Below are 23,136 nucleotides of genomic sequence, written 5' to 3'. Positions count from 1 at the left end.
TACAACCCAACAGGATGTAATGTCCGAATCCCGCTTTAAAACACACTCACACACTCGAATCAATCACTTAATTTATAAAAAGCCCATGCCGTTCTATTCTTAAATCCAATCTCCATATCAAAACTTTGGACAGACAGTCCACTCGAAGTTCCATTGCCATTGCCATCGTCGAGAGGTGCTTCATCATCTAGAATGGATGGAATCCATGAGAGTGGGCGACTGTTAAGCCGTTTTGGCTTATCCGCAAGATTTATTGCGTGCTTGTGGCTCAATTGGAGCATCCAAATTGAATCAAAATTAAAATTATAAATTGAATAACGAATGTGGCGGGGTCTTAAATCATGAGTCTATTTATAGAAGCCTAATGGAGCGTGGCCAGCGAAAACCATGTACGAAAATAGTAACACTCGATGGCTCAACCTTAGACTCTTGTCCATCAACGAGCGTCAATCCGATCTTCGAGTGGATCGAAGTTAACCTTAAGCCCCGGAGATTGGCGATCCGAGATCGAGCGTCGAACACCGAATACTGAAGATGGAGAGCCTCCAAAAATCATATAGAAGATCGAATTGAATGAAAAGCGGCGACTTCCGCTTGCAATTACCATGGAATGACACAAATGTATCTCTAAATGGCAGACATAAATCGATGCAAATATACCGCCGAGCTTTTGTTCCATCTGCCTACGAATGAGTGGATTCACTGGCATTGTTTACTTTCGTTTTGTTTGCTGGCAGCTGGCCGCGCTAATCATTTTTTATGGTCGTCTCCTCAGCCAGCCAGCTAGAGTTCAATTGGTGCTTGAGACACTTTTTGACAATAGCAACTAGACAATCCGCATCACCATTTTCGGCCCCCGGACAAGAAGAAGCCATCGATCCGACGGACCATCGATCGATGCGGTAGTTTGTGGTCCGCGAACCGGTTTCCCCGGCGATCATCGTAGCTCATCTCATCTCGAAACCAAAGTGAATGGAATGGACATCAACCAGCCGAGAACTTTTCGCGCATTTTGTGTATAAATAGTGTCGTTGGGTCTGGTTTCGAAACAGAATCAACTTTGGATTAATCTAATAGACATCGTCTTGGATCTTCTGGGAAAATGGTTAGTTCTCTCTGATCCACAACGAGTCCTGTGACCATCATCGGAGTAATCTGAAATCCTTTCCTCTTACAGAAATTCTTCGTCATTGCCTTTGCTGTGATCGCAGCTGCTTCGGCGGCTTCTATTGCCACGGATTACCTGCCACCCGTGGACAACAACCTGGAGGCTGCCTCCGAGGTGGTGGAGCTTTCCGCCGACCAGGGCGCCCTTGCCGATGATGGATACCGCTACAAGACCGTGCGCCGCCTCAAGCTCCGCCACCGCCGCGATGTGAACGAGCTGCCCTCTGGCGAGTACCTGCCCCCTGTTGAGGCTGCTTCTGAGGAGATTGCTGTCGAGACCCCCCTGGCTGATGATGGCTACCGTTACAAGACCGTCCGCCGTGTGATCCGTCGTCGTCGTGACGTCAACGAGCTGCCCTCTGGCGAGTACCTGCCCCCTGTTGAGGCTGCTTCTGAGGAGATTGCCGTCGAGACCCCCCTGGCTGATGATGGCTACCGTTACAAGACCGTCCGCCGTGTGATCCGTCGTCGTCGTGACGTGAACGAGCTGCCCTCCGGAGAGTACCTGCCCCCAGTTGAGGAGGTCGCTGTTGCCCCCGCCGCCACTGAGGAGTCCGCTGTCCTGGCTGATGATGGTTACCGCTACAAGACTGTCCGCCGTGTGATCCGTCGTCGTCGTGACGTCAACGAGCTGCCTTCTGCCGAATACCTGCCCCCTGTGGAGGCTGCTTCTGAGGAGATTGCCGTCGAGACCCCCCTGGCTGATGATGGCTACCGTTACAAGACCGTCCGCCGTGTGATCCGTCGTCGTCGTGACGTCAACGAGCTGCCCTCCGGAGAGTACCTGCCCCCAGTTGAGGAGGTCGCTGTTGCCCCCGCCGCCACCGAGGAGTCCGCTGTCCTGGCTGATGATGGTTACCGCTACAAGACCGTCCGCCGTGTGATCCGTCGTCGTCGTGACGTCAACGAGCTGCCTTCTGCCGAATACCTGCCCCCTGTGGAGGCTGCTTCCGAGGAGGTTGCCGTCGAGACTCCCCTGGCTGATGATGGATACCGTTACAAGACCGTCCGCCGAGTGATCCGTCGCCGCCGTGATGTCAACGAGCTGTCTGCTGAGTATCTGCCCCCCGTTGAGGAGGCATCCGAGGCTATTGCCGTCGAGACTCCCCTGGCTGATGATGGCTACCGTTACAAGACCGTCCGCCGTGTGATCCGTCGCCGCCGTGATGTCAACGAGCTGCCCTCTGCTGAGTACCTGCCCCCTGTTGAGGAGGCCGCCGCTTCCGCCGTCATCGATGTGCCCGCCGAGCCCACCGTCCTGGCCGCCGATGGATACCGTTACAAGACCGTCCGTCGCCTGAAGCTCCGCCGTCACTAAGAAGCCGATTGGCCACCACCTCCTACCCACCCACTGCACTATCGATTGAGATTGTCGAGGATGTTCCCAGAAGAAGTCCTGTATCCGAAAGTCTCATGAAGACACTAACCATAAGTCGAGCGTATTAGTCAATTTGAATCCGTAATGACAAATCCCAGTACAAACACGAATTAACAATAATAAAAATTTTAAAACAAATCTACCAAAGTTTTATTTGTATAACATTAAGAGGTTTATTGGAAGATCCATTTTGAATTGATAAAGATAATAGTCATTGATTGATCAAATATTTTCTAGGGTTCTATCTCGAAAACATACAACATTTTCCTATGTGTATTGCTGACCTCAGAAAAAACAAAGGCAGAGAGCGTATAATACATCTTATCTTATCTATCTGTCAGATAAGTTTCGATAAGATACTAGCACCTGCCGCTGAATGCAATCACACACTGGTTTTTAGTTCCACTCTGGAGTTGACGACGTGCGCGTAACAAACTTGGCCAACAGCTAACAGCTAAAAGCGAGTAGACGTTTTTTAAGCGAACGAACTGAGCGAACGAGCGAGAGACGGAAATGAAGTTGGCTAAGAAGTGCTCCACCTACTTGGTGATTTGCCTGGGTAAAGTTCTGCATATGATTCTGCTAAGTTTTTGAGTTTTTCGTATCTTTGAGATACTTTTCGCGAGTACTTGCCTCTCTGTGGGAGTGTGTGTTTGTGTCTGTGCTGAAATGGCCATCAAAAAGCAGTGCTGCTGCATCATAATGGCGGTACTCCGTGTCAGTTTTCCGGCTAGTGCATCCAAAAGATAGTCTTGCTCCCAACAGGAGTGCAGGTGGGGGATTTTAATGAGCTAACTTCGGCAATTGGAGACTTTAACGATGAGTAACTGGGCCAAGTGTGCGTCACACAATCCGTGGAGACATTTCTCTTGCCCAAGCCAACTCTACAAATGTGTTGGCGCTTATCAGGGAAACGGTTGAGATAAGCCCTGTTTACTCATGTTGCTCCATCACATCGGGCTTTTTGGGCGTGTTTTTCTTGGGCGCGATGATTCAGTGAGCTCAAGGGGAAAATCAAAGAAATTCCAATCGAATTGTGAATGAATTTCTGCAATTTCTTGCAAAGAGTTATTTCGACGACTGACAAAAGGTTCAAACAAAGAATTGTTTGAACGACAGCATTCCTGCTGTCCTCAATTAAATTGATGATTTATTTGGCAGTTAATAAATGCGAAAACATTTTCATTGAATTCATTAAAATTTGATAAGGCCGATAGCGCAATTCACTACAGCCGGAAGTGGTCAAAGCTCGGTAATCATTTCCCAAATAAATTATGAAATAGCCCGAAAAAAATCACACTTTATTTATATATAATAGAAACAATTAATTTTGGTTAGTGGCCAGCCGACGAAATTCGGTCGCGCTCTTAGCCACATCCATTTGGCCTACGGTTTTTGTCACAGCCCCAATTCCATGAGTCTGACCGACTCCAGAGGGGGTGGGCTAATCAAAGCCATTCAAACAAATCGATAGAGTGCACTGAACAGAAAACCGATTTCCATATTAGCTAACCTCATGTTTAATATTTTATGCGCAAAATATGCCGAATGAGCCGAACCAAAACAAGCAACTAAACTCGAAAAATATTAATTAAAAATACATTTTGATCATTTTACGTGAAATTGAGTCTGACATCCGCAATCAAACAATGGCTAAGAATATACCAAAAGACAACAAAGCCCTGTGTTCTGCCCTCCTTCCCCTCAAAAATAAAAAAAAACCAATTCTTCTGGCCAACTGAAATTTATCATCAGGTTGGCGCGCGCGCGCGATTTTGGCTCAATCGGAATCAGCAGTTTTTTCGCTGCTCTGCTGGTTCTGTTATTAAACATTTTCTCAATAATTAATTGTTAATATCTTAACAAGTCTTCGCGCTTCGGCCCCAGCATGTTGAAGAGATCTATATGATGAATGGCCTGGGTTCCACGTTGTTTCAATGAGTTCCGTTCCGAGCGGTTTGGCTCGCTTTATTGCCTCGCTTGATGGATGCTTCAAAGCCATTGCCGCACTAGGAATCCAGCTCGAAATCAGAGTTGGAGTCACCATCGCAGCTGGCCATCTTCGACCACACGCGGCGCGTTCTTCAAATATATGTTCTGCGTCTCGGACAAATTGTTTTACTACCAACATGGTCGAGTGGCCCCTGTTCGGTACTCACACAGAAAAAACAAAGTCTATCAATCAATTTTTGAATTAATAGCTGGAACTTATAGTATAAGAACTTATAGGATGATCATTAATGAAATAGTTTTCTTGTTTTTAGGAATAAACAATAATGGTTTGAATTTAATTAATTATAAAAAATAAATTTCAGTGCTGCTGGCTTGTTGCATGCCGGAAACGGAGGCCACGCGACGTGTGAACCGCGGTCGTCGCACCCTCACCCGCAGATACTTCAGTAAGTCATGGCGTATACTTGATATCTTCTCGAAAGGTAGTAATCCTCGATTTTTGCAGCCGGCCTTGCCATTCCCGGGTGGGCTCTGATAGTGTGTATTGCCTTGGCGGAGCTCCTGATTGGCGGTGCCCTCTACTTTATCCTGAAGAAGGTGATCCTGGATACGGAGCCCGACGACAAGGCAGCTTCGTACACGCCCGCCCCCACCACCTACACTCCGGCGCAGACCCATGACCCGGAGACCGTGACTCCCCAGCCCGCGCAAGTGACACCCACGCCCACGCACGCCACTGCAATCGCCTAATCGCCATCGGACATACGCCATCCGGAAGTGTCATCCATAGCTAATAGTTCGATTCAATCCAATAATCCAGTTCAAATGCCACCATAAGCATAGTCATTTATAGCCATTTAATTAATGCACAGCGGTTGTAAGTTCTGTGCCCTTTGTTTGCCTTCATTTTCGAATAAAAACATTTGCTGCCAATGTGGCGCCGAATTAACGCGCGGGACTTATTGAAACGAGTTCACATTCACATGGCTAATCGTTTGTCAAGCGATCATTTGGTTGGATTTTAGCATTTTATTGCACCGGCTATCCGCCCCTTTTCGATCAAGTTCGCCCGACGATTGTCTGCACCTCACGCACGCTATTGAATTTGAATTGTTTCAAACTGGTTTTGGGTTGCCATCACTTGGTGGGGCCTACATAGCGGCGGAAATGAAAAGATCACTAATGTATCCCCTAAAATATTTGCCTATTTTTAGGATTACTTATATGGCCGTACTTATGGCCGTTTTCAAAGCCCTGTAATGTTACCAAGGACTTCGTGGAAATCACTCCTAAAAAGTGGTTATCCTTGCAGCTAGACAAGAGTTCTACAGCTGGATCATCTATGTCCTTTAGCATGAATTACGGATTGATCGAAAATGCCATAACTTTGCCAGGTAAAAAGTTACAGACTTCTATGGTTTCTATTTTTAGCCAACTAATCACCAAATATAATCAACTATAATCCTTTAGCTGCCATATTTTTTTAAACCTATAATAAGAAACAAAAAAACTTCTACTAGATCAAGAAAGCTACATATATATATAAAGTATTCTGCCCGAGGGTAGGCAACGATGAAAAAGTATTCAATGTGTGCTTTTTGGGATGATGTGTTCGTTTTAGCAGTTCAATGTTGTTAACATTACTTTCAAGCCCTCTATCTAATGTAATTTATTAAACAAATTTTGTTGAAAGAAAATAGCTTATTTTATGAATCTAAACTTTATTATACTTTTTAACCTTCTGTTAAAAAATCAAGTTCAAAAATGGATTTTTAAGAATTTTCAATTTCTAAAGGTTTGAGATTATATGGCCCTTGAAAACAAGACTTTCATCTGGATTTGTATTTGAGGCTATATCGCTGACTGATTTTGATGCCACTTGGGAGGGAAGGCACTTGACGCCGTTTTCTCGCTTTGCCGCTGACAAATCGAAATTTATTATAAACGCCATTGAAAAATCCCCAGTGTGGCACTTGAGCCAGATCTCTAAGCTGCAACAGAGGGAAACATAGGAGCCGAGCCGGAGAATCCCGGCCAAGTCAAGGGCCCGGCAGCCAAGTAGCTGTAAATGCCAACAATTGGCGCAACCAGAAGCTTTTCCATAGCGACACGCTGCCGTGGGGCCCTTTGGCGTGGTAGGTCGGATGGGAGAGGACGAAAGGGCAGGGGAAAGAGTCGAGTGGCGTAACCAAAGCGGATTCCAAAATTGACATAAAACAGACAAAAAGCGAATCGCTTAGGCGCAACCACCCGCAACCGAAGAGGAAAGGGCTGCACCAACAACGGTGGCCGTGCCTCACACACTAGCACACGAGTGCAACGGCAGCCAAAAAGTGTACAACGGAAGCAACACAAGAATGTTGCACAAAAAAAAAGTATCCTGACTGAATTTAAAACAAGATATTTTATTTAGTATTTAAAGATACAGTCAGATGGTACCTTGGCAAGCGTGGCTGAAAAAATTTTTAAGTTTAAGTTCAAGATTATATTTTTGTAATGTTGATTGCATTTTCTCACTGTGCCATCTAGCCAACTAGGATACCTCTAAGGATATTTGGACTGGCGCAGCAAAGCCACACAAAAGAGTCCTGCACGCCGACTATGTTCCAGAAAGGACTTTCGCCCCGAATGGGAATGCAAACACTTTGCATATGGTCAGAGAGCCGTACTCCTGCAATTGTTATGCTGGGTCAGCTGGAGGACCTCCGGCGAGCGGGAGTCCTGGCGTTTGCAGCTCTCGGAGGAGCAGGCACTTGGCTGCAGTTTATGCGAGTGTTTGTAGGGTGTTAAAGTTTATCAACATATCGTCAACGTTGTTGTGCCGTTGTCTGACAACAGTGGCTCATATTTATTTGTGGCTCAGCCTCCACTGGCCCAGACTCGTATTTCAGCCTGACCCCAACTGGCCGCAACTTGGCCGGATCTGGGTACCGAGTCCAGGGATCTGGGTCGTGGGATGTGAGCTGGATGGAGCACTTGTGGTTGAAGCTTTGGACTGTTAGCTGACAGTTTGGCAGCCGCTTCACAATGTTATCAAACTTTTTTTTACTGCCTCTCAGTGTGCCGTGTGCCTTGCGAGGGTGTGGTGTGGGAGGGAGGTGTGGGTGTGGGAGGGAGGGAGGGTGTGGGATGTGTATCTTCTTGGTATTCGGGGATTTAGACATGTACACTTGTTGTAAACAACAACATTAACAAGGGTTTTCCAGGACACTCATAAGCATTCATTGGAAATCCTTTTCGATTTATTTGCGTATTCAAACGGAAACATTTAAAGTGATTGCGGATGCAAATTTCCCTCCCAAGTAGGCAACAAGAAATTGCTCTGATGTACTACCTTTCCCCTCGACCTGGGGCTGCCCTCGTTTCTGTGCTTTCTCTGCGCCTTTTTCTCCTTTATCTGCTTTCTTTCTTTGTGTGTGGCTGTATCTTTACACGTGTGTGTGGATTTTCAAGATCTGAGCGCGTGCCTGGCAACATTTGCGGTTTTTGCACAAACTTCACACATCTTCTTATGTGAGGGGTTTGCTTGGCCTTACCTTTTTATTGTTGCCAGCACCATGAGAATTTCAATTTTCACACAGGTGCGCTTGTGTTTGTTGAAAAAATAAATATCAATCATACGCCCCAGTGGCCTTTGTAGGTTTTTGGCACAGGCCCCCCATCCTGGACCACTTACCGCATTTATGAGTTTTGTTTAATTTTATTTAGATGTTTGCTTTAACAATTAGTTGAATGCTCTCCCGCTTTTGAATCGCAAAACCCTTTCAGTTCGGAGAATTTTTCGATTATATTTGAATCTTTGGATTTGGCAGAAAAGGGCTCAAGTTATTCCAATAAAATAGGATGAATGCACTGCGGGAACAACAATAAAAAAACATAGGCAAATAGTTTGGAATGGGCATCTGACGTTTCGTTATTTCAAACTATCGAAGCTTTTGGCACTTGCGTGCGAAGCGTTCCGCTTTATATGCCCATCAAGTTCGCACTAAACCACTAAAAAAGGCTGTTAATCAGCTGAAATTGCTTCCAAAAATAAAGAAAAAACAAAAAAACCGACGGAGGGGCTCATCAATGAGCGGCGATCAGCGATCGAGTCAGATGCTCTACTTGAGCGGTAGTTTATTTTACTGCCGCTCGTTTCAGCTGACAGCATGTTAATTATTTTACTGCCTTTGCCGAAAGTGAGTTATATGTTGTCATAACGGCAGTAGCCGACCGTATTGTCTTCTGGATAGCCCACCCCCACGGGCGCAAGTGCCACTTGACCAGAACTGTGATTGCGGCTTATCAGTCAACACAAAGCACCAACCAACCAACCAAGTGTCTCAACCGATTGGCCCATAGTCAATAAAAACACCCTGAATGGAAATTCATAAAAGTTTAACTCTCAGCCACTTTCACCTTTCAGTCCATTCAACGCCGTTTATGCAAATCGCTCGGGTAGAACTCTAAAGTGCAGTCTGAGGATAAATTTGTAACGAATTACCAATCAATTGACCAACGAAACAAACAAACCAAACCGAAGCCAGACTTTCGGGAAGGAGGAAAGACCGCAAAGAGGTCTGGGCCGGAGCTTGTAAAACGATTTGGAATTGGGATTGAAATTGCAATGCAGCCGAACCAAAAACAAAAACAATTTAAATATAATGGAACCACAACGACTCGGTCTCGTGGGGGCTCTGTGAATAATTCAGCAAGAGCTGGAGCAGTTGCACCAGAATCAGTAGCAGAAGCAGCGGTAACAAATTAAATCAAATAGTTATATCATGCGAGCAAATCGCTGTGGATATCGCACATACGCCCCGTTGACCGCAGACTCGAGTCGCGGCTACTTACGCGCCGCACTCATCGCTCCGGGCATCAGTGCGCGCCCAGTGCTCAACCGCAGTAGATCGCGAATTGGGAATCGTGGATGGGGATGTATAGTCAGTTACACAAGAAACAATTTTAAGTGAAATATATAATATAAATTCAGAAATTTTCCAAATATTCTCTTTCCGTTCAGAACTTTAAACATATTCCTTCAACTTCATTTTTTTAAATTTCAATTCAACTATATTATTTTCTTACATTATTTAAGTTACAAAGTAATTATAATTGAAATGGCTAATTTCTGAATTTTAGTGAACCAACGTTAGAGTGTATAAATCTGTTTTTCAATGCGAAAGAGATACTGCTGAAAAGCGCACAAATATTTGCACATCAGTTGAGGAGAGCTGCGCCCCAGTCCGCAACAGCGACTTCCTGTCCGGGCCACTTACGGCTGCTAAATTCGTCGAACACGTGCTGCAGCGTCTGCGGCCTGGATCTAAAACTCCGACTCCGGTTTTAACTGGAACTTCAATCAGGAGCCGTATTTTTTGTTGCTTCAGAGACCAGAACCGTGCCACCTCCAGCCGCCATGCACTCGCCGGGGGGCAAAGTGTCGGGCTATGTCGCCCTGATGATTGTGCAAATAATTTTCCTGGTCCTGTTCTGGCTGTTCGTGCGTTACGAAAAGGAACTCCTGCCGCCGGCAATCGATGCCGAAGACGCTGGATCAGCAAAGGAACACGTTTCAAAATATCCGCGTGAGTAGCAGGGATTTTGGCTTTCATTCCTCCAGATTTTTCGCTAAAACCAACGATTATTTTTTATGGGTTGTAGAAAGTTAAAAACTTCTTCATTATTTCTTATCAAATCATATATATCATCCACTTCATACTTATTTTTTAGACCTGTGTCCGAGAATTAACCACAGAAGTGCGAAAATAACTTTTTATAATAACTTTTTATAGCTGTTGTCTATTTTTTATTAAAAATATTTATTTACGGTTAGTTAGACATATTTTGAGAGAAGAAGTCACTGCCTAGCAACAGCTTTCCTCTAAACGAAATTGTATTATTTTTTTTTATACGTCAAAATTTTCAATTACATTTCGGAATAAAAATGGTTCAACTTCTGACAGGGAGCACCCCTAAAAAATACCCCTTGGGCGGAAAAGGTTTTATTTTTAGCTTTAGCCCCACAAATTACTGAGTAGATTTGCAAACATATTTATTTTAAGCCTTCAGCAGTTTGTGTTTTTGTTTGTTATGTATTATTTTAATACGGTTAATTAGCCATATTTGTTTTAAAAAAATTACTAATAACAGAAGTGTGGTTATTTAATGTGAACATTTTCAAATAAACTTAAAAAGTTACTAATTTAAGTTATAAGCTATAAGTAATAGTTTTCTATTGTGAAAAAAACAAATAATTTAAAGCTCTAAAAACAGCTGAAACAATTAAAATAAAAACTCTGGTGTGAGCTTTAAGTGAAATGACATATACAGCTATTACCCATGCTACCAGGAATATTCTAGTCTGCTCTATTTTGGCGAGGATGGGCAAGTCAGGACCTGGAGAAGGACCCGTATTGTTTGCCAAGTGTTGGCGGGTCATAAATAAATGAATTTCTTTTTCGCACAGTCTCCGCAGTCTTTTGGGTCCCGTGGCACCAATTCCATTAATTACTTTCTGCCACTGGAATATATGTAGAATGTTCGGATACTACGGGCGAACCGAACTGGAATTCCGAACAATGGAAAACACACACACTCGCACAAATGAATAATTAAAGTCATTAATTTCAATTTATGCAAATGCGTCTGTAAACAACTTGTTGCAATTCATAATAAATAAATTAAACCGTATTTCACACTAATTGCACCCGCGCGGGCACACACACATACCCTCTCATACACGCACCACGGGGTTGTGGGGGTGACTGGGTGGTGTGGAAGGAGTGGGTGGTTCAAACAACATTGGGGACCCGGCAACCGCCTGGCCAGGGTGTCTTGGTGCCCGGGTGACATCAATCTCAATGCAATTGACTTTTGGCAGCAGACAATTGGGCGGTTAATTGAAACGACTTGACTCAATTAATTGGCATCCCCATAGGCCACTATTCACTGTCCTCTGGCCAGTCCTGGGCTAGGATGCTAACTCGTTTCCCCTCTTTCTCCCCGCAGAGTTCCAGGACATCCAGGTGATGATCTTCATTGGCTTCGGCTTCCTCATGACCTTCCTGCGGAAATATGGCTACAGTGCCACCGGCTTCACCCTGTTCATGGCCGCCCTGGTGGTGCAATGGTCCGTGCTGATGAAGGGATTCCTTCACATGGAGGACGGCAAGATCAGGTAAGGAGTGACACATCCATTTATTAATTGCTTCGCCTTGCGGTATCCTCGCCCAAAACTGACAGTCGGCAAAGCAAACAAGCTCCCGAAATTAAATGGAGAAAAATTGCCTGGAGTCGGCAATGAATTCAAGCAATTACTTTAAATGAAGAAGTCAAGCCAAGTGGGCGGTGGTTGGGTGATTGTGTGGGTGGGTAAAGGAAGTTAGGTCAACCTGTACTTATTCTAAGTGAAATGGGCAACAATCTCAAGCCAAAGTCAAACGACAAACAAAGGACAAGAAGCAGCAAACGAGTAAATGGATCCGACTTAAAAGTCCACTGGAAACGATTTTTCGAACTCAGAAACTGTAATAAATATATGATTGGGCAGTAAGGGAGTAAATATTGATTAAAATTCTGTTCTTTGGAGCACTATTTTATAAATTAAAAGCTTAAGACTTATTATATATACTAACATTGCTTTGATAATATTTGTTTCCCGTGTAGAAACATTAACCACCATTGCAAATGGAAATGCTTTAAAATGTATTCCATTTTATTTGGCGGCCATTCCATGGGCATTTTTTATGCGTAGAGGGCGTGTCACCTGTCGCTCTCCTTGCTCATCGTGTTTCATGTTCTTTTCCGTTCACAGCCTCTCCCTGGAGAACATCATCGATGCGGATATTGCCGCCGCAGTTCCTTTGATTAGCATGGGCGCCCTCCTGGGCAGGACCACGCCCATCCAGCTGCTCTGCATGTCCATCTTCGAAGTGGCTCTGTTCGCCGCCAACGAGTATCTGGCTCTGAATGTTTTCAGTGTGAGTTTATTTTAGAAGTCCAATAAAACTAATTGCTTCCCAACTAATTGCTTTTCCCTATACACTTAAAAATAATTAAAATACTGAAAAGCACAGCATTGGACAATAATACTAATATTTACCTAAAAAATTCTGCGTGAAAACAATGGAAAATAGGTCACTCTGTCACAAATGCCACTCTGGTTCATAGGTCATATCATATGCAAATAAAATGGGCATAAATACAAAATATTCGGCGCTAATTTTATGCGTACAGGATGTATGATTTTTACCCTCGTAAATTATTCCGAAAAGTTACCTTTGTTTTATTTTGAGGGTTAGCTTTAAAGCTGGCTATTTGCGACCAATAATAGGTCAAGTTTTAATGACTTTTTTAGTAGTTTTGTATTTATTATTTGTATGTTTAGTATGTCAAATGTTTTGGGGCATAAAAATTGTCAGGATGCTGCATAAATAAATTTTTTATATATTTTAAATTCGGTTCATGCCGTTTTTTCTATCAAATTAATGTTCAAAACTGTATAGTAAGAGATATAATTTGTATATTTTCTTCAACAGATCTGCGACTGTGGCGGCTCCATCACGGTGCATGCCTTTGGCGCCTACTTTGGCCTGGCGGTGGCCCTGATGCTGCGTCCCTCGAGTGACCAGAACGAGGCCGGAAAGCTGGAGGGCGCCAGCTACACATCGGACATTTTCGCCATGATCGGCACCACCTTCCTGTGGGTGTACTGGCCCAGCTTCAACTCGGTGCTGGCGGAGGGAGCCGGCGGCGAGCGAGCCATTTTGAACACGTTCTTGTCATTAGCCGCGGCAACAGGTGAGTCACGTGCCCCGGCAATTAGCCAAGACTCAAGTGGAGGACAGTTGGAGGACACAATCTCGTGCCCCGCCCGGCATATCCTTCGGGCTGTCTGCGCCCACTCATACTTGCGCATATCTTCACGCTCGGCGAGGCCATTCCTCCGGCTAGCTTTGTTAATTATAATGTTGGCGGGCCTATTAGCACGGCTACCGATGAAATTGAAAAGGCCCAGAGCCATGGTCCTGCCGACTCCTTTAGGTCCTTGTGCATGCGCCTCACAAACTAATTAAATGTCAAATAGTTTCGTTAACACATTTGAAAATTTATTTTGAGCACGTAGCACACATAAAAACGAACCGAATGGCATCGGGTGCCAGTGTGGGTGTGGGTCAGCCTGTCCGGCATTTGCTTAGCCATATCGGATAGAGGACCAGGCTCCGGACCAGCTCACACATAGAAAATGTGCTAAAAGCAGCACCACATCCCCTGGTCAGGGCTCTGGGATTCCGGTCTGGGGTCGGGATCTGCCTCGGTTGACTCGCTCGGTTAATGTAAATAACAAAACACAAATTAAATGTATACAAAGGATACCCATCAGCAGCAACAACAGCAAAAGCGGTAATAATAGTAGGGCCAACAGCTGAGATAAGCCAAGTAGAGGACGGCGACACTCGGTTGGCTGTGGCCAGAGCTTCTGTTCTGGCCATTTTGCTCTATACTTCTGGCCATGGTATTAAAGCCCTCACGTAACAGCAGTGTAGGCAGCACCTAAAAAGGCACATGAGTTGGACGAATAAAAGGAGGAACCTAGGTCGAAAAGGAGTTACTCTTTATTTTGCTAAAAATATAAAATTAAATATCATAATGTTAGTCAGCATATACAGAAAGGTTTTCCGATATATGGATAGCTTCCACATTCGGTTCTTCTTTGTTTCCGATTTTTTCCAATTTCAAGATTTATTTCAAAAATAAATACATGTTTGTCTGAAACTTTATGTGAATAATTTAACTTCCTAATATTCCTAGAAAAATATGCAACTGCAGTGGTGTTTTTTCCTTTCCGAACAAAGTTTCTTTTTGCTTGGCAAATTGAGTCATGAATTCCACTCTCAATAGAGTGCATATTCAAATTTAGTGCAAATTTATCTTTGACCAGATGAAACTTAATCAATGGATTCCAATCTCTGCAGCAGGACGGGATGACCTCATCCCATAAATATATATCGTAGAGTATTCACTGGAGGCACGAGAAGTAGAGAGGGAAAGTGGAGGCCTGTCGGAGCATTTTATTCGGAAGGATGTGCGATTAGTTGAGTCAACGTGCGGCGTTTCAGTGCCCCCCGTATGTTGCAATGTACTTTTCCCCTTCCCACACCCCCACACCCTTCTTCCATTCAGTGGCCGGTTGCTTGGCTCACTAGTTGTTGCCTTAATTAAACTAAAGCTGGGATTCAGTTCGATGCTGAAATTAGAGGCGGTCTGGTGGGTGTGGTTCACGGTCCCCTGTCGGCCATGACGGCCATGCGGGCGGACATGCATGGTCTGGCCAGGAGACCGGGGCGATAGGAGGGTGGCAGGGCGGATCAGACGACGCCATTTGGTGTCCGAATGCGGCGCCAACAGCAAAAATACGCCCCAGTTGTTGTTTTCACACCAGGCACAAAATGAGCCGGAGAATCGTCTGGACATTCTCTTGAAAATGCAGACAAAAAAAATTATAAAATCTTATACATTTATATATTACTTCCATCAAAAATAAAAGCGGGTCGAAAGCTTGTATTAATTAAAGCATTATTAATAGCTTTTATTTGTCTTAATTATGTTGAATATTATTGAAGATTAAGTGTTTCTTCTCAGTGCCTGTTTTAGGTTTGGGTCTGGTTAGGACTCCAGTCTGGTCAGGCAGGCGGCTTTTTCGGGGCAACGCAAAATGAGGGGGACACTGAGGACGGAGGCTGCCCGCATTGGCCAACAACGTTAAGCACAAAACACATTTTAACATCGCAAGTGACACCATTGGCGTTAATTTAAATTGTTTAATGTTCGAGCAGCAGAAGCAGAATCAGGAGCCGGACCAAGCACCAAGAACAAAAACAAAAACAGAAACAAAAGCCAGGACAAACAAGAGAAATCCTGAATCTCGGATATGCTGTTGGCTTGGCTTTGGTTTAGACCTCGAGCTGGGAAAGGACAAGAACGAGGGCTGTAAAAAAGCTGTTTAATTGATTTTTAAGCCAGAATTTGCTGTCCCCGTTGTTTTGTGTCGCCCGGACAACGTCAAAAGCTGTTTTGAAATTGTTGCGGTTCCTGCCACATAGCCTGCCCCACTCCATCTGGTTGAGATTTGCCTTACTTATTTGCAGTGGCCAACCGACGCCTGCCCTCAACTAATTTATGCAAATTATTATGGCTGCAACATATGCTCCGCCATAAAATGGAGATTTTTAAGTATTTAGTGTTATTTAGCCGAGATTTATGCTGGCTGCCGGTCATAAACTGAAGCGTCCTTGTTGTAGTGCGATGTGGTGCGGTGTGTTGCTCTACGCTGTGGCCAGCGGAAAATCAGAAAAGCCCTGGGGGCCATCCGGAAAATACTGGAAATCCGGGGGATCTTGGCACTGTCGTGTTTACATTTTTATTAGTTTTGTGTTTATTGCAAAAGTGTGGTTCAGACCAGAAGCAGTGGCCATGCCAGTTGGGTGTGTCATTTCTGCTACCCGAGTGATTAGCAAAGCTGGCTGTCAGTGTCGTTGGCCCATATTCATAAACAAAACTGAGTTTCACATTACAGACTGTTTAAGATTTAATCCTGTTAAATTAAAGTTTTTAATCTGTTTAATGTTCTTTGGAAGGACTTATTTCAAATGGGAAACATTATAAAGAGGCTGCGGGTGGTATACGTAATATTTCTTAAAGTATTGAAGATTTTTGTTCTTTTAATGAAATGTAGTTATGAATCTGTATTCTTAGAGGCCTGTATCAATATTGTTAAAAGTATTATTATGTAGCCATTCTCAAGTCTTAGTTTTACTAGTTTCAGTGTAAATTATACAATATATTTAATAGAGTCTGTAGAAACTGCAGTGCTCTCAACATGCTTACCTTTAAATACCATTTCTTAATGAACTTGTCTAAAACTCTTTCAAAAATGAATCAAAATCACGTAATTAAGCCGTCCCACCTGGGAAGCATTCAAAGTAGACTCTTGCATTCAATAGAAACCATAACTGTGAGTCCGGAGGACCACAGACTCCTACCTCTTTTTGGCTCCATTCTTTTTCGTGCTATTTCAACCCTTTCGCTGCGTATCCTTCGTTCCAGTGACCACCTTCGTTGTATCCGCGCTTGTCAGCCACGAGAATAAATTGGACATGGTGCACGTGCAGAACTCGACTCTCGCCGGGGGCGTAGCCGTGGGCACGGTGTGTAACTTGCTGCTCGGCGTCCATGGAGCCGTCTTAATTGGCATTATCGCCGGCACGGTCTCGGTGCTCGGCTATCGCTATTTAACCGTAAGTTTGGCGGGATTCCTATTCAAGGGAGTAAAATGAAAAATTTGGGAAAGTAAAGTTCAAAATACCTACAATAATATTATAACACTTATTCTTAGAAAAAATTGTTCAATATTCGTATTAAGGCAACAAATTTTAGTTTATATATTTAGTAAATATATTATTAGGATATAATTTCTTTAACATAATATATGTCACCTATGAAACTAACTTCTTTTTGGTAGAGTAAAAACAACTTCCAACGCACTCTACGCCAAAGTTATCGTCTATTCATATGCCAGTAGTCCTGGATTGGATTCGCGGTGGACGAAAATTTTAGGGGGAGTAGAATGTAGAACTAGAACTATCTGGCTGGGGCTTCACTTTAATTAGTGCGCCCAGGAAAAATGCGACGCTAATGAGTAAAGTTTGTTGCCCGCCGGTCAGCCGCAGCAGGATTTTATTCCGGACAGGGACCTAGTCCTGAAACCAGGCCGGATTGCCATTTGCATTACTGCCACGCAAAATAAAATTCCGTGTAGGTGGATGTTCCTTTACCTGGGGCTGCAAATAAATTTTGACAACTCTTCAAGCATCCGCATGATTAAAAAAATTCATTCAATAAGTTGAATTCATTTCATTTAATAAAAGGTGTACAAAATTAATCGCACTTGTTATAATACGTAATACGTATCAAATGTCATTCCTTCCCGATCTTAGAAATTTGTGTAGAATCATTCTGAAATGGTATTCCGTTTACAGATCGGTTGAGAAATAGTTAAGATATATACTTAGCAGTGATTGAAAAGTTCAGATTTTGGCCAAGTTAAAAAGTATCTGAAACTTGAGACCAATTTTTTTATTTTCGTAATGGAAAAATGTGCATAACATGACTAATAATCGGCAGATCCGAAAATGTCATACCTTCCCGATCTTAGAACTTCGAGTAGAATCATTCTCAATCAAAACCTGGCAACATAATTTTGGACCCATTTTTCGAAATTTTTCAAAGGGGTCAAATTGGGTCAAATTGTGTTTGTTTGAATTTTCCGATCTTTTGATGCAGTTCGAAGCGCATTAGAGTTCTGATTGTGGGATGGTATTCCGTTTTCTGATCGGTTGAGAAATAGTTAAGATATACACTAAGCAGTGATTGAAAAGCTCAGATTTTGGCGAAGTTAAAAAGTATTTGAAACGTGAGACCAATTTTTGTATTTTCGTAATGGAAAAATGTGCATAACTTGACTAATAATCGGCAGATCCGAAAATGTCATACCTTCCCGATCTAAGAACTTCGAGTAGAATCATTCTCAATCAAAACCTGGCAACATAATTTTGGACCCATTTTTCGAAATTTTTCAAAGGGGTTACATCATGATTTTGGCCAAAAATTGGGTCAAATTGTGTTTGTTTGAAATTTCCGATCTTTTGATGCAGTTCGAAGCGCATTAGAGTTCTGATTGTGGGATGGTATTCCGTTTTCTGATCGGTTGAGAAATAGTTAAGATATACACTAAGCAGTGATTGAAAAGTTCAGATTTTGGCCAAGTTAAAAAGTATCTGAAACGTGAGACCAATTTTTGTATTTTCGTAATGGAAAAATGTGCATAACTTGACTAATAATCGGCAGATCCGAAAATGTTATTTGCGTTTGATTTGTCGAATCGTTTCATGCAGACTGAAGAGGAATAGAGATATGAAATAGAAACAAATCCCATTAACCTATGTTGGTTACAGCTTTAAAATAACTTAGCATAAGTAACATAAGTTGCAATAGAATAAATCTCTAAATGGCATTCTAATTGGAAATTTTGTTCGGTTGCTTTATCTGAAAATAGATTCATTCTCCATTGACAGCCTTTTGTTAATTTATTTGCATTGTGATGTGTTTTAGCCCTGGATGACTGCCAATCTGCGGCTGCACGACACCTGTGGAGTGCACAACTTGCACGGAATGCCGGCCCTGATTTCCGCCATTGCCTCGGCCATTTACGCTTCCATGGTCACCGTGGGCGACTATCGATCGGAGCTCCAGGACATCTTTCCGGCTATGGTGGGAACCAATGGGACCGAGACAAAAATCATGGGCGTATGTGTCCACCGTGCATCTCAGATTCCGTATCCTAATCGACTTTTTCCACAGGGTCTTGCCCGAAATGCCAGTTCGCAGGCGGGCTACCAATTGTTGGGCATAGCTGTGACCCTCCTCATTGCTATCGGTGGAGGCATTTTAACAGGTTCGTACAATGTGTTACCAGTTAATGCGTTTATAGTCATTTTTATACAAAAAAAAAAGGTGTCGTTTTGAAGTACACCAGCTTCCGGAATCTGAAGAAGGACGAACATCACCAGGACGAGCATTACTGGGAGGTTCCTGCTGTGGAGAACAAGGAGGAATAGTTAAGTTTTGCGCCTGCCCCCAGAAATTGATTCCAGCTCACTGTCCACGCCTCAACGACATACGATTACTTTATAATTTTATTTACATTTTATTTACTTTACGAAATGCATGTATTGCCCTTATGCCTGCCTGTCCCATTTAGCCCCCTCAACCAGAAAAGTTTGCCAAATTATTTGTTTTTTTTACCAAGCTGCATTTGCTTTTAGCTGATTTGATTTGCCGCCTTTTTTGCAGTGAACTAGAAAGAGTTGACGAGCTTTTGTCTTAATCCAAAATACCCAGGCAACATCAACAGGACAATGGGTGCCAGGCAATCCTTTTGTTGTCCTTGCCAGCTCCGCTTAATTTTTGTAGACATTTGTCGCATTTAATTAAAAACTCCAACAATTTACACATTTAATTAGCGTAGTGCACAACGAAAAAGCACAACACAGCACAACAAACCAAAAAAAAAAAATCAAAAAAAGTATTAGCAATAAAAATATTTTAAATGTGACATTGCCTCTCTCTGCTCCACTCCCCCGCACGACTGCCCCGCATGTGTTTCGCAAATTTTAATGGAATTAAAATTATACACATAAAATCCAACAACGAACGAACGACCAATGGTGCTACTACTGGCTGCTACTCTGGCTGGTGATGGCGAAAAAGTTTAAATATGCTCGCCAAACTTTTGGATGATGCGAATGCCGCCGATGCCGCCGCCGTCGCAGTCGCAGTCGCCAACTATGGCTCCAACTCCGATTCCCAGGCTGCTGCCAACTTTAATTGGCGCCCGTTCCTGCTGCGCAACTGGAATGCAATTGTCCCCGCCAACAATTTGTATGTGCGCGGAGCTCTGCATTAGAGCCCGCTAATTAACTGGCCCAAGACAAAGTGCTTGGCTAATTAGCCGACTTTTGGCCACCGAGACACTGAGGCAACGAGACACCAAGACCCACAGATGACTGTCTCGGATCCAATTTCTCGCCAGTCCGATCCGGTCATCTTGGCCGGCTCAGCCGGCGATTAGCGCACCTGGCGCCCAAGGCAAGTAATCGCCGGACAAAAGCGAACCAAGAATAATGTCTTTCAAACGACTTGCGATAAGCTGGCGGCCAACTACTTAACTTGGCTTTGTCACCACTCACACACACAAGAAGTCCAAGCAGGACACAAACAAGACAGAATATAAACAATGCCCAAAAGGCAAACAATTACTGGAAAAAGTTCAACAAGTTTCAATAAAAATTGTCAGCCTGTCAAAGACTTTTGGTTTCTTGTTTTTACTCATTTACAGCGATAGAGATAAACAAAAATGGTTCAAGATTTAAAGGGAATTCCGACACTCGTAATCTCAAAAATTGGTAAGGTTTAACTATGGCTTCAAGTAGAATACGAGTTAGGAGCTTTTAATACGAAATATCTTGCCGCAAAAATCAATATATTTCATATTTTTTCTAAAAACTAAAATTATTCTAGAGACCATTACCTCTATCATCCTGTGAAACTTCCAATCAGAACGCACCTCATGCCTACCGAAAATCAATAAAATTTAATGAATCCCAATAAAAGATGTCTATTGCTATAAATTATGACATTTCAAAAGGGATCTGTTGACACAAAGTCCTTGTAATTGGCTTTTTCGTTTTGCTTTCCTATCAAATGGCCAAGAATATCATTGCTTCAGATCTAAGACTAACAAAATACCCGTAGTGTTCAAGTTATATGGACTAAGCGGCAGGGCCTTTTTATTTGTTGGATGGCCTCCCAAGGATGGCTAGGGGTAGTAGCCGAGTAGGCAAATGAGTGGCCAAAGTGACTGCTCTGTTTCCACAGCTCCTGTTTGACTGCCAGACGAGTCTGGCACGACCAGGCGGTTCTGGACATGGGGAAAGTCCTCTGGCAGGAGAAGGGGAGTTCGGACAGGAGACAGAGTAGATTGTGCAATTTGGCAAAGTATTCCCCGGTGCACCGTTCTACTCTTTGGGCGGACAGACGCTGACGTCTCTGTCCCCTGCTTGTGGTTGGTTTTGTTAATGCACTAGGAAAAATTTAAAAATTTAAAGGTTATATTTAAAAATTTTTGAAGATATTGATTTTAAATGAAATAAAATTGTTGAACACATAGTTAAGAGCCTAACCGTAATTTCTAAACGCCTGAAGACTAAAATACTTTCCAGGACCCTTTTTTTTCTCAGTGTCGGCCTTTGTCAGTGTCCATGTCTAAGTGCTGTTTTATTGCATGTGGTCGGATGGTCGCCGACCTGCCCGACCTCTCAATCCTTCGATGGCCGTGTGCCGTTTGAGTTTGCCATTCGGGTGCCCAGTCGGGCAGCCGGCGGACACTCACACGTCTATAATAATAATTAACAGCCTGAAACTGAAAGGAAAATATGTCGTCAGTCCCAATTTTCTCCTTCCAGAATCTTTGTCTTTCTTTCACAGAGCCACGGAGTATGTGGCATATTTTATGCATGCCCCACCGCTGACGACAACTGTCGGCTGTCGCCTGTGACATGGCTGCCATAAAAAGTGCAGGCAGGAGCACAACAGGAGCAGGAGCAACAGGAAAAGGACCAAGGAACAGCAACAACAGTGCTGCAATTAAGGCAACTTTAAGCGCGTTGACAACTCTGCTGGCATCCCGACATTGACTTTGTACTTCCTTCGTCCTGCTCCTTGCTACTCCTGCGACTGCCTCTGCTCCCCAATTTTTCCCAACTTGTCGTCTGAGGCAACAAATTGTTGGCCATAGTTCTTGCCATTCTAGCTGCCTTTGCTCCGGATTCCAGAATGTTGGACGAGCTCAGCAGCAGGGGATTTGTTGGTGTTAGTGTTAGTTTTAGAGCTTCTTGTTATACCCGGTAATGGAAGAAATCGAGGGTATATTAGGATAATTCCAAACCTAAGGAAACAGACTTTGAATTTAATGAATTGGTTAATGGTTTCTATATATAGTTTGAAAACATATGAACTTATATACCATTTTCCTTGACAAATACATCCTCCACTTGATACAAAGAATAGTATAGTATACCCCATTTTCGGCACAGATTCTTTTCAGTTTATTGTGAAATTTTTGGAGCTGGTAAAGAAGCACATCTTAGTCCAAACACTTTATGAAACATTTTATTTTTGTTCCTATTGTAGTTGTTACAGGAAGCCTCGGACTCGGAGACGGAAACTTGTACAGCATTTTGCAACAGTAATTTTTTGGGTGTTGTTTCCGCCGGCGCTGACAGTTCCTCCTCCCTTCCGATCCGATCCGATCCGGTTCGTTCTTGCTCTTCAGCTTCTTCGCTCTTTATGGCCAGACAAATGGCCAGTGTGTCCCTGGGAACGTTTTGGCCCGATTTGAAAGGGTCGCCATTTGGTTAATGTTTCATCGAGGAACTGCCTCCGCCTTGGGCTGCTTGCAAAATTCATGATTTACGTTTAAGTGTCATTGGTGTTTAATTATTTAACCAGCCATGGGTCGTTTAAGCCGGCCTGTCAGCCTGGGAATCGACTGCGTTGCAGGTGCCCCAAGAATCCGCCGTGGAAAACACACAGGCTCATGCACACGGGTGGTATTTGCTCGACGTGGCTACACTCTCGGGTTCCTCCGTTTACTGCTGTTCCTGGTCGCGCTTTCCATTTCATTGTGGGCTTAGCACGGGAAAAAATTGGGTATCAAATAGAAATTTTAAATCTATAATGAAGACTCCGGGTTATTGTGATTGCTAATGATTTTTTCCGATAATGGATTGGGAATGAATTTTTTAAAAATAATATTTGTTTTAATCTTCTTGTTGCAACCTGTGTGTTGGCGGGCTTAGTTAGTAAGCGCGCTTTAAAAATAGGTTTTTCATCAATTTGTTTAATAAATTAAGTTAAAAGTTCGTGTAGATATACAATTTTCTTTTGGTGTTTCTTCAAACGACTACCAAAAATTCGAGCGTGTTCTCTGGCTTGCTAACATAAATATGCGCACTGGGCACGCAACGTTGGACCAA

At 43.4% G+C, this 23,136-nt stretch overlaps 3 protein-coding genes across 4 annotated transcripts; all 3 read left to right on the top strand.

Annotated features, from left to right (window-relative positions):
- Positions 1 to 966: 966 nt before the first annotated feature.
- On the top strand, positions 967 to 2,683 carry LOC6507721. The gene is made up of 2 exons (XM_032453652.2): positions 967 to 1,105; positions 1,178 to 2,683. The coding sequence occupies exons 1-2, from the start codon at positions 1,103 to 1,105 to the stop codon at positions 2,483 to 2,485; spliced, it is 1,311 nt and encodes a 436-aa protein (XP_032309543.1). The 5' UTR covers positions 967 to 1,102; the 3' UTR covers positions 2,486 to 2,683.
- Positions 2,684 to 2,924: 241 nt separating this feature from the next.
- On the top strand, positions 2,925 to 5,443 carry LOC6507722. Its single transcript, XM_001956179.4, has 3 exons — positions 2,925 to 3,104; positions 4,861 to 4,944; positions 5,004 to 5,443. The coding sequence occupies exons 1-3, from the start codon at positions 3,059 to 3,061 to the stop codon at positions 5,246 to 5,248; spliced, it is 375 nt and encodes a 124-aa protein (XP_001956215.1). The 5' UTR covers positions 2,925 to 3,058; the 3' UTR covers positions 5,249 to 5,443.
- Positions 5,444 to 9,309: 3,866 nt separating this feature from the next.
- On the top strand, positions 9,310 to 20,407 carry LOC6507723 (ammonium transporter Rh type A). 2 transcript variants are annotated; one of them, XM_044714455.1, is made up of 10 exons: positions 9,310 to 9,423; positions 9,623 to 10,068; positions 11,492 to 11,660; positions 12,297 to 12,462; positions 13,021 to 13,282; positions 16,589 to 16,779; positions 18,653 to 18,847; positions 18,902 to 18,995; positions 19,055 to 19,157; positions 19,811 to 20,407. In XM_044714455.1, the coding sequence occupies exons 2-10, from the start codon at positions 9,900 to 9,902 to the stop codon at positions 20,004 to 20,006; spliced, it is 1,545 nt and encodes a 514-aa protein (XP_044570390.1). In that variant the 5' UTR covers positions 9,310 to 9,423; positions 9,623 to 9,899; the 3' UTR covers positions 20,007 to 20,407. The 2 variants fall into 2 exon arrangements, with proteins under 2 accessions (XP_044570390.1, XP_001956216.2); XM_001956180.4 differs by lacking the exon at positions 19,811 to 20,407 and adding an exon at positions 19,394 to 19,655 and having other exon boundaries at positions 9,311 to 9,423.
- The last annotated feature ends 2,729 nt before the right edge of the window (positions 20,408 to 23,136 follow it).

This window comes from Drosophila ananassae, chromosome 2R (genome assembly GCF_017639315.1).
Source record: "Drosophila ananassae strain 14024-0371.13 chromosome 2R, ASM1763931v2, whole genome shotgun sequence".
In the NCBI taxonomy this organism is placed as follows: domain Eukaryota; kingdom Metazoa; phylum Arthropoda; class Insecta; order Diptera; family Drosophilidae; genus Drosophila; species Drosophila ananassae.
This window is presented reverse-complemented; position numbering and strand designations above follow the sequence as displayed.

Bases quoted from the DNA above. Each gene is read 5' to 3' on its own strand.
- LOC6507722 (XM_001956179.4), top strand. From the start codon at position 3,059: ATGAAGTTGGCTAAGAAGTGCTCCACCTACTTGGTGATTTGCCTGG. The intron at 3,105-4,860 runs GTAAAGTTCTGC...AATAAATTTCAG, and splicing joins CTACTTGGTGATTTGCCTGG to TGCTGCTGGCTTGTTGCATG. The intron at 4,945-5,003 runs GTAAGTCATGGC...CGATTTTTGCAG, and splicing joins CCTCACCCGCAGATACTTCA to CCGGCCTTGCCATTCCCGGG.
- LOC6507723 (XM_044714455.1), top strand. From the start codon at position 9,900: ATGCACTCGCCGGGGGGCAAAGTGTCGGGCTATGTCGCCCTGATGATT. The intron at 10,069-11,491 runs GTGAGTAGCAGG...TTCTCCCCGCAG, and splicing joins ACACGTTTCAAAATATCCGC to AGTTCCAGGACATCCAGGTG. The intron at 11,661-12,296 runs GTAAGGAGTGAC...TTCCGTTCACAG, and splicing joins ATGGAGGACGGCAAGATCAG to CCTCTCCCTGGAGAACATCA.